This window comes from Zeugodacus cucurbitae, chromosome 3, assembly GCF_028554725.1.
Source record: "Zeugodacus cucurbitae isolate PBARC_wt_2022May chromosome 3, idZeuCucr1.2, whole genome shotgun sequence".
Lineage (NCBI taxonomy): Eukaryota > Metazoa > Arthropoda > Insecta > Diptera > Tephritidae > Zeugodacus > Zeugodacus cucurbitae.
Window position 1 is genome coordinate 48,329,219 of NC_071668.1, and position 11,617 is coordinate 48,340,835.

Genomic DNA, 11,617 nt, shown 5'->3' on the forward strand with positions numbered 1-11,617 from the left:
TGCGTTTTCCGATCCAATTTATTTGCTCCTATTCTACAGGCTGCCAGCTGTTCTGTTGCTCGCTGTGCTTTGTTTCTGTTATAATGCAGCTGGAGGTGTGTATATTGTTGTTGTTATTTTCGAGCCCGTTTTTGTTACATTCACATTATGTTGATTATGTTATGTTAATGTTTAGTGCTTAGTTTACCGCCCGTTTGTTTTTGTATTTATGTTTGTTTTTTATTTATTTTTCTTCTGGACGAGTGATACTTATATTGCATACTTGTTTTGCACTGTTTCTTTCTTTTTGTTATAAGTTTGTATACTTATATGATTGTGTATATTTATACTCTCGCAACAAAAGTTGTTGTTTTATTTAAATATTTTGCGCAGTTGTATATTTTATTATTGTGTTAGTCACTGCACATTTATTTTATAAGAATATATATTCCGTTTGTTCACATGACACAGCACCTTGTGACATCACCCGCACATCACATCACACACCACGCCATCAACACTCAGCACACACACAACACAGCGTAACAAACCACTCAGCACACACACAACCCAGCATAACAAACCACTCAGCATGCAACACAACAACCACACAATCACCAACGTTCATCTCATTTATTCAGCAAACAAGTTTACAAAAGGGATAGCCCACAACGGGATCGTCCTTCTTTTCGTTTTCGCCAGCGCCCTTAGTGGTTCGACCGATAAACCCGATCAACGTGAGAAATAGCCGTCCGCGACCGTGGTTTCGTGTGTGTGTGCAACGTCAAAGTGAATTTTTTAACCTTTTTCTTAACTGAATTAAACAAAATTATTATTGTGGGAAATAGAATTTAAAATTAAAATTAAAATTATAACGATATTGGAATCAGTGCGTTTTCTTTCCCCCTTTCACAGTGCGTTCAGTGTCCTCTACATTTACGTAAGTATCTAGTATATCTGGTGCATATACGTGAACAAATGGTCCTTCGAGCCTTTCGGAAAGGCACCTAAGGTAGAAAAAAAAAAAAAATACAAACCTCTAAAACAATAAAGTGACCAAATAAAGTGTAAAAGTCCAATCGAAATTGGACAAGTGATATAGTTGCAATAAGCAACCAACAAAATAAAAGTGAAATGAAAGTGTAAAACGACACAAAAAAAAAAAAAAGAAGTAATAGAACAAATAAAAGTGGGAAAAAGTGCATATGTTTATACAAACAAAAATATATATATATATCTACATATATTACAAGAAATTGCATACGTGACCAAATTTAACTAATTACAACAAACGGCAAGAAACAAACAAAAACAAAACTAACTATAAAGCACAAACTCGGGCGCGGGCGCGGTACAAAAAAAAAAAAACAACTTAACAAACACAAAACTAATACAAAAACAAAATAATACATAAGGAGAACACAGGAGTCTGCAAACAACGAGGGAGGAAAACACCATTTAACAAGGACAGCGCTGGACAAAAAACAAGAAAAGAGCATAAGCAACAATAACTATATGTATATACAAGCCCAAAAACCCTTGGCGGAAGAAAAGTGAGTCCGTTCCATTTTTTATATTACAAAAATTTTTGATTAAATTTCATGCGCATATGTATGTAAATTACAGTTTGAGCGGTATTTCGGGACACCGTTATTTTATAACACGAGACTGTACTTAACAGCAAGTTCGGTTTATATATACGTAAAATAACTGATCAAAAAAGTACAGTCCTGCCGATTTGCTTAGTTTGTGTCTCTGAACACACCACTACATTATACAAAAAAAAAATAACCACAAAGTTTAAAAAGGTCAAGTATTACATGCTTGCAACTTTCTTGCGATACCCCTTGTGCTAAAAAATAGCAACAAGCAGGATCGTGCATAACAACCAAAGCAAAGGCAAAAAAAAAAAAAAAAAAAAAAAAAAAAAAAAGTCGTACTTACATACATATGAGCATATTCGCCGCGAAATCCATATATACATATTGCTAAATTTTTTTACCCTTTAGAATATACATATATACCTATTTATATACACAACGTATGGTACATACATAAATGAACAAGTGAATTACATTACCTGCCTGGATGTTAAATTCGTGTCCCCAAACACACCAAAAAAAAAAAAAAACAATTTATAAGACAAGTATTCACTACTTGCAAATTCTCCTGCGATACCCCTTGAGCTTTAAAGCAACAAGCTGGATCGCTTACAATAATCCAACAAAGGCAGAAGAAAAGAATAAAAGAAAATAAAAATATTATAGCTCTAATTTCATTTATGTATGTACACATATGCCCTTAAACATATGACTCTCTCCCTTTGCTCATATATACATATTTACATACATACCTATACAAAGCTTATATACAGCTTCTCAGCGCTCTCATCAAAAGGTATTAATATAAATACCTTCCTACATACATATGTACATATATACTTGTCTTTCCTTACCCTTTATCTCATCATTTACATTGGATGATTATTAACTATCACCTATTACCAAATCTCTCATTTACTCTCTACAAAAAAAAAATTTTTTTTACATACATACCTACATTGTGTAAAACATACATACAAATACAAATTTATTTTTCCTGCGTTCGCGTCGAATGGTTGTCAATATATAAACACGTTTATACATAAATGCATTTCAGCACTTCTTCATATGTTATACATTACATATGTACATATATAATATAACAATTATACGAAGCTAAGTGATACGAACGAAACAAAAAAAAAAAAACATACAAACATACATGCATAAAGCATATGCAAGCACATGCAAATAAAAAACATATAAACATTTTGCTTATTACGATTTTCCTTTCGTTCGCGTTCTCAACTTATTAGATACAAATATACAAATTAAGTGCGAGTGAACAAAGATAAAATAATTTGGTACACTGTAAAAAATTTTTTTTTTCAGTCATATTTAATAAAAAAAAAAAAAAAAACACAATTTTGTTTTATTCTTATTATTATTTATGTGGTTTATGCGGAAATTATTATATATACTATAATTTAAAAGTCTAACATATAAAAATACAGCAAATAAAATCTGTAGTCAATGAATTATAAAAAAATTCTCAAATTTCAATAATCTTTAATTGTATTAAATTCAATTACTTATACGTTTTATTACAAGAAGAATTTTCAATTCATTTGGAATTTCAATAAATAATTCAATATTAAGCTAAAAGCTTCATATTCGAAACAAATCAAATGCAATCCGACAAATCAAAAGAGGTTAAACCAAGAACACCTATATCATTAGAAATTCCTAAAATGGCTGATGAAGATAAAACACAAGGCCCACCTGCAGAAGCTACACGCTCAAAGCAGAGTGTAAAACAAAAAAGATCAAAAGATCATTTATTATCAAAATTCATCAATGAAGGTGATACTTTTATAAGCTATTGCACAAGATTCAAAGCTTCCCCTATCGCTGACATCTCTGAATCAGTTTTAAAGGCAAAACTTGAAAGTGTCCACGAAATATGGGCACGCCTTCTGGCAGCGTACGATGCAGTAATTGAAGCTGACGACGCTGAACTCCCAGAAAACATAAAAGCTTCGGCGACAGCCAAATTAAATAATTGCCGTGATCAGAAAGAAATAATAAATGGAATGATAAGCGAACAATTAAATGTAATAAGGCCAAATAGCGCCACTACTACCCCACCCAGAGTAGTCACAACAACAAAAGAAGACCTAGATAAAGGCATGTATCTAAATGTACCAACTTGTGATACTGAAGTTTTTACTGGATGTTATGAACAATGGCCGTCCTTCCGGGACATGTTCACAGCCCTTTACATAAACCATCCTAGACTTGCAGAAGCACAAAAGCTATTCCAACTAAGGTACAAGACACAAGGGGAAGCAGGCATTATCGTCAAGCAATTCGATATAAATGGCGACAATTTTAAGCTGGCTTGGGAAGCACTAGTTGAAAGATATGAAAATAAAAGGGTAATGATAGAAAATCCCATAAAAACTATATTACATTACCAAAAAATTAAACAAGAAACCAGCCAGGAATTTCAAAAATTTTACTCAACAGTGACTAATTGCCTGTCAGTGTTAAAAACACAAAATTCCCCCGTAGAATATTGGGACCATATGATAGTAACTATCTGTGCAGAAAAACTCCCTCAGGCTGCATTACTACGATGGGAACAATCACTTGACGATAGAAGAGCAATGCCCACATGGGACCAAATGAAAAAATTCCTCGCTGCTCAGTACGAGATAGCTGAGCGAATGGGCAGCCAAAATATGAATGTATCAAACCATCAAAATGAATCGAGTAAAAACTCGTTCAAACCTCAAGCCAGCAATAATATGCAATACAATAGACACGTTAATAAAAGCCATTCCTTCGTGTCAAATCAAAATAATCAACGGCAATCATTATGTGAAATTTGTAGGGGGGGTCATAAAATAAGATCTTGCGAGAGATTTAAAAAACTATCCGTTTCTGATAGGAACAATCTTGTCAGACAACACAAACTTTGTATCAACTGTCTGTCGAATGCTCATACGACTAAAGACTGTGAAAGCAAATTTAATTGTGTGTATTGTCAACGAAGACATCACTCATTGCTTCACATTACAAATTTTCAAACTATGAAGCAAAATCAGTTTCATAAAACCACAGGGTTAGTCGCTACGACTACATCAAACAATCCCGAAATTTCAAATCCCGAAAAAAGGGAAGAACAACCATGTTGCTCTAAAGCAGCAAAAATTCAAGCGCTTCATTCAGAAAATGAAAGCAAAATTCTGTTACCAACTGCGGTCATCACCATTGAACATAAGGGTGATTTATTCAAACTAAGAGCACTAATAGATCAAGGCTCTCAAAGATCTTTTATATCTTCAAAGGCTCAAAATCGGCTCAAACTGCCAATAAAACATTCAAATTTCCAAATTTCGGGAATGGGCGGAAGAATTATTCAAAATTCCAACAAAATATGCCCAATCACCATAGTATCTCCAAGTGCGGATATTAGAATAGATGCGCAAGCCATCGTTCTACCGCAACTAACAAATTTGCTTCCAAGCTATGAAATTAATAAAAAACACTGGGAAAAATGCTCACATCTCAAGTTAGCAGATCCCAACTGTCACACCCCATCACAAATCGACATATTATTAGGCAGTGACTTAATACCTCAAATAATTCTTGAAGGTATTGAGAAAATCTCCAATAAATTGTTAGCCCAAAATACAATCTTTGGGTGGATTATAAGTGGCCAAGTCACTGAAAAAATAAATTCTTTCACCACTCAAGTGGAAAATATCTCAAACGAGTATCTAAATAATGAACTTAAAAAATTCTGGGAAGTAGAAGAATTACCTCAGACTATCCAACCTTCAGAAGAAGACCAGGCATGCGAAGCCTACTACAAGTCCACAACAACAAGAAACGAACATGGTCGTTATGTTGTGCGACTACCATTCAAACCAACCTTTCCAGAAACCACAGCTTTAGGCCACTCTAGAATATCAGCCGTCCAGCAATTTCTAAGCCTGGAAAAAAGCCTGATAAAGAAAAGCGAGCTTAAATCAGCATATGACGATGTGATGTACGAATATCTTGATCTCAATCATATGGAAGAGACTGTACCATATGAAAAAGTATCTAAAGGTAGATATCTATCTTTTTATCTGCCACATCACGGGGTAATTAGACCAGATAAAATTACAACAAAAGTACGAGTAGTTTTCAATGCCTCGAAGAGTACTAACTCAGGCAAATCACTCAATGATGTACTATACACAGGGCCAACGTTACAACCTGATCTCATGTTGCTAATTCTAAATTGGCGCATGTTTAAATACGTTTTCAATGGGGATGTAGAAAAAATGTATAGGCAAATTCTAGTACACGAAGATGACCAAGATTTTCAACGCATAGTCTTCCGCAAATCAAACAATAGTCCAATTAACGACTACAAACTCAAAACAGTAACCTTTGGCATAAATTGCGCACCCTACTTGGCCATTAGAACGTTACATGAAGTTGCAAAAACATGTGAACCAAACTTGCCTTTAGCATCTTCTGTGTTGCAAACACAAACATACGTGGACGACATACTATCAGGTAGCCACAGTATCCCATTAGCGTGCAAATCACTATCTCAAGTGATTAAAGCACTTAATTCAGCAGGTTTTCCCCTAAAGAAAATTACATCAAATCACCCCGAAATAATAAAAGATATAAAAAAGGAAGACTTATTAGATACAGATTTTCTTAAATTTGAAAAGGCTAGCACAACCAAAACTCTAGGGATTCAATGGAATGCGATAACAGATCAATTCTCATATACAATTGAGTCAATATCTGCAATGTCCGCCATTACAAAACGCCAAATACTTTCCTCGGTGGCAAAACTTTTCGACCCCGCAGGATGGCTTTCGCCAATAATGATTCAAGCAAAAATCCTCATTCAAGAATTGTGGCAAGATGGCACTGAATGGGATGAACAGGTAAAACCTGTACGTTTAACTAAATGGGTTCAATTTGCTAACAACTTACACACCATATCAGAAATTCGAATCCCTCGATGGGTTAACTTCACCCCTGACATTAATGTAGAATTACACGGGTTCTGTGACGCCTCTGAAAAGGCATATTGCGCAACGGTCTACGTACGAACTCAGTACGATAGCAAAATATCTTCACATCTCTTGGTAGCCAAAGCCAAAGTTGCACCTTTGAAGACACTAAGCCTGCCACGGCTCGAACTGAATGGTGCTCTTCTGTTAGCAAAATTAATTTCAATAGTTCAAAACCATCTCAACTTAAATGATCACAAAATGTATCTTTGGTCAGACTCAGAAATAGTTTTAGCATGGTTAGAAAAACCACCATATACCTGGAAGACCTATGTATCTAATCGTATATCGCAAATCTTAGACTTAGTTGGCCCAGCCAAATGGCAACATGTTGCAAGTGCAGATAACCCCGCGGATCTTGGAACAAGAGGTTGTAAACCACTTCACCTCACCAGCACTACACTCTGGTGGAACGGTCCTACATGGCTAACAGAATCACAAGAGTTCTGGCCAAAGTCTCCTGCTCGGAATATAATACCGCCAGAAAGTCGGAAAATTGAAAATTTTCATATCACTCCCGAAGAGGATGATATTCTTCACCGATTTTCATCATTTCCTAGAGCACTAAGGGTAATCGCTTATATGCACAAATTTACCCAAAGACTTAAACAAAAAATAAAAGGAATACCAAATGACCCTTGCGTGCAACTAACGCATTCCGACTTGCAACATGCTAAAGTTAGTCTTATCACATACACTCAAACGCGCTATTTCAATCCAGAGAAGTCAAAGTTGCTTGAAAAACGACCTCTCGAACAGAGAAGCTCACTTCTCGTCTTAAACCCATTCTTGGACGCTAAGGGATTAATCAGGGCAAATGGAAGACTAGCGAACTCCAGCCTTAGTTACAACGAACGACATCCCATCATTATACCAGAGAAATCCCGTTTTACTCATCTATACCTAATATATCTCCACCAGCTTACAATGCATGGTGAGCATCGCTTGATGCAACAAATGGTCCGACAAGAATATTATATACCGCGACTAAAGCCACAAATAAAAAGAACGATCTTCACGTGTAAACAGTGTACTATGTACAAACACAAGATGCGTACTCAGATAATGGCAGCCTTACCACCTGAACGCTGCAATTATGCTCTCCCCTTTACCATCACTGGGGTTGATTTTGCTGGACCTTTCCAGATAAAGGCCTCAATGTTAAGGTCGTCCTCTTTTAGAAAAGGGTATGTGGCTGTCTTTGTATGTTTCACGACAAAGGCAGTACACCTGGAGCTATGTTCAGATCTGACTACTGCGGCTTTTCTTGCAGCATTTGCACGCTTTGTCGGACGACGCGGATTTCCTTCAAAGATAATGAGCGACAATGGAAAAAACTTTGTCGGAGCCCAAAGAGCCACAGAGAAGGAGTTTATAAACTTCATGAAAGAAGTCTCGCCTGAAATTGTCAATAAATATGCACCCCAAGGGATCGATTGGCAATTTATACCCCCATGTTCTCCACACATGGGCGGACTCTGGGAATCAGCAGTAAAAAGCTTTAAGTCCCATTTGAAGAAAACGGCAGGTAATCATAAATTCAATTATGAAGAGTTTACCACACTACTCGCTCGAATAGAAGCCGTACTCAATTCAAGACCCATATCACCCCTCTCGCAAGATCCCTCCGATTTCACCGCCCTCACGCCAGGCCATTTCCTCAGAGGAGCTCCTCTTCTCGCCATACCTGAGACAGAAGGAGACTCACTTAATTTAACAAATCGATGGGAAAGAATCAAGATTCTCCATCATGAATTCAGTCAAAGATGGAAGGAAGACTACCTCAAAGATCTTCATAAGAGACATCGTTGGAAGACCACCCAAAAGGAACCCAATGCGGGAGAATGTGTCATCATCCAGGACGAATGCCTACCTCCCACCGAATGGCGGCTAGGCCGCATCGAAAAGGTTCATCAAGGATCCGATGGTCACATAAGAGTTGTCGATGTACGAACGCAAACCGGCATATTAACTCGACCACTCGTTAAATTATGTTTTCTTCCAAACAACGAAGAACAACTTACACAAAAACCGCAAAATCAAACACAAATTTAATCAAAATTAATCAAAATCAATACCGCCAATTCACTCGCAAAATCCGAAAAACAATCGTTCACAATTCGTATACGCAAACAGAAATTCAAATAAGCGCGATTAGAATTAAGCAATATATATATACATACATACATGTATATATACACATACGCATCCACAATACTTTACACCAAACTATAAGTCAATTTTAATAAAATCTCATATTCCCATAGAAATGGATGTAGACGAGAGCCAGAACACCATCAAGACAGTGAGGTCCGAGATCGTGACACCCGTCCCAGCGCCGAGGACGCAAAGGGTTATGGGACCATCATCCGCCGCAGCAGCGAGGGATAGAGGTGAAGAACAGCCGATTGAGGATCAGGGGCCTCCACGCTGCAGTCTGTGCCATCGCCCACACGCTCTTAAGAGATGCCCCATTTTCCAGAGCATGAAGCCAGCACAACGCCGCCAGATCGCAAGAGCTCATGGGCATTGTATGACCTGCTTGGCAGACGACCATGCCACCAACGACTGCTGGGCCGACAGTATGTGCCAATACTGCCACCGACCACATCATACGATGTTCCACAGGTTTCCCAAACGAGCCGATACAGAAAATACAACTCGTATTCGTCGCAGACCACAACGCGATCTGGCCCAACGCAGAGGAGAGAATCACAACGAATACGTACAAACCACACGTTCGCGACCACGTTTGCGTCCACAGTTGCGAATCCCTCCGCCACGTCGAACTCATCAGTATAAGCAACGACGCTCAACGGGATTGAGGGCAGTAGTTAACACGTTACAACAGCTTCAGCGGCTTCTAGGCGATTAATCCGCCTAGGGGGGCCGGGATGTTCACATGACACAGCACCTTGTGACATCACCCGCACATCACATCACACACCACGCCATCAACACTCAGCACACACACAACACAGCGTAACAAACCACTCAGCACACACACAACCCAGCATAACAAACCACTCAGCATGCAACACAACAACCACACAATCACCAACGTTCATCTCATTTATTCAGCAAACAAGTTTACAAAAGGGATAGCCCACAACGGGATCGTCCTTCTTTTCGTTTTCGCCAGCGCCCTTAGTGGTTCGACCGATAAACCCGATCAACGTGAGAAATAGCCGTCCGCGACCGTGGTTTCGTGTGTGTGTGCAACGTCAAAGTGAATTTTTTAACCTTTTTCTTAACTGAATTAAACAAAATTATTATTGTGGGAAATAGAATTTAAAATTAAAATTAAAATTATAACGATATTGGAATCAGTGCGTTTTCTTTCCCCCTTTCACAGTGCGTTCAGTGTCCTCTACATTTACGTAAGTATCTAGTATATCTGGTGCATATACGTGAACACCGTTCACTGCAATTATTTTTTACTTTTCTTTTTGTATTTCCGAATTTTTGTCACCGCATTTTATGATTTTAATGTGTATGTATTTTATTTGATTTTTTGGTAGTATCACCAATAGTGCCTTTCAGTAAGGCTCGAAGGACCATGAATAATAGGGTGCATAGCCTCTCACTAGTTTTGGACGCACTCTGTTAATATCCATATATGTACATATGTCCGAAAAACAATGAAAGACGTATATTGTGCTAATACAATTTATAATATTTGTCTTTATTCGATTTTATATGGTTTAGCTAATTTTATATTTTAAATGTTAGTTTTATACAAAGGTTGTCGATTTAATCAACTGCTTGCTGCGGATGGATGGTGAAAAACGAATGAAGATACGTGAATCGGAACGCAGGTCGAAAAAGAAGAAATCGCGGGTATCATTGACGAGCCTTTCTATTCCCTTTTGTGTGGTGTACGGTGTTGTTATGTGTGTGGGTGTGTTGATGTGACAGTTTTCTTCTGTTCTGTGGTGAGTGTGGTGAATGTTATGTATCAGTGGTGTGGATTTGGATAAATGTTGTGTGCCAGTGTGGTATGTTGATGCTTAGTGAGTGTGGATGAATGTTACAGTTGGGGGTTGAGCCAGACTCATTTAAACAAAATTCAATAATCATATGTGAAACAATGTGTACACTTGAACACATATATATGTATGATGGGGTACAAAAGTATGTAGACTTTAAAACGCTATGCTATTGGGTGCGTCCGGTTGGTGGCTCAAATGCTTTGGGCCACCTAGTAGGTTCCATTGGCTATCATTTGAGCCATTGGTAGCGAACCTAGCGTCACCAGGAGCGCGACAATCGCAGGTGTACCATATGTCGATGGTCACCCAATGATGCACATTTGGTGGTCACTGGCGGATGGAACGGATGCACTAGGTGGATGGAATTCTATTTATAAATGTTGGTGCTATCGAGCACTAACTTTTTCATCCATCCACCATCACTCCAGTATCACCAGGAGCGCGACAATCACAAAAAATCGATTTTTTCACGACGCGCCAATGTATCAAAAAATACCAAAAAACACCAATAATCGCCAAAAAAACATAAAAAGCACCAAAAATGTGGTGAATGGTACCAAAATCCATCCACCAAACAACACCAAAAATCGCCAAAAAACATCAAAACCAAAAAAGTGGTGAATGGTATCAAAATCCATCAACAAAAAAAAAAAAAAAAGTCGCCAAAAACACCAAAAAAGGGGTGAATGGTACCAAAATCCATCCACCAAAAAAAATCAAAAAAGTGGTGAATGGTACCAAAACACATCCACCAAAATGCATCAAAACACACCAAAAAAGTGGTGAATGGTACCAAAATCCATCCACCAAAATGCATCAAAAAACACCAAAAAAGTGGTGAATGGTACCAAAATCCATCCACCAAAAAAAATTAAAAAAGTGGTGAATGGTACCAAAATCCATCCACCAAAATGCATCAAAAAACAACAAAAAAGTGGTGAATGCCACCAAAATTGGCGTAGTAAGTGGGTAGGGGGTTTTTTTTTTAATTGTTAAACTGTTGCTGTCAAGAAGC

At 37.7% G+C, this 11,617-nt stretch overlaps 1 protein-coding gene across 2 annotated transcripts; it reads left to right on the forward strand.

Moving 5' to 3' along the window:
- The first annotated feature begins 428 nt into the window (after nt 1-428).
- LOC128920577 (uncharacterized) lies at nt 429-9,936 on the forward strand. Of its 2 annotated transcripts, none has more exons than XM_054228331.1 (2): nt 429-1,536; nt 8,878-9,936. In XM_054228331.1, exon 2 carries the CDS (start codon nt 8,880-8,882, stop codon nt 9,483-9,485), a length of 606 nt encoding a protein of 201 aa, XP_054084306.1. In that variant the 5' UTR covers nt 429-1,536; nt 8,878-8,879; the 3' UTR covers nt 9,486-9,936. The 2 variants fall into 2 exon arrangements, with proteins under 2 accessions (XP_054084306.1, XP_054084305.1); XM_054228330.1 differs by having other exon boundaries at nt 429-919.
- Nucleotides 9,937-11,617: the final 1,681 nt, after the last annotated feature.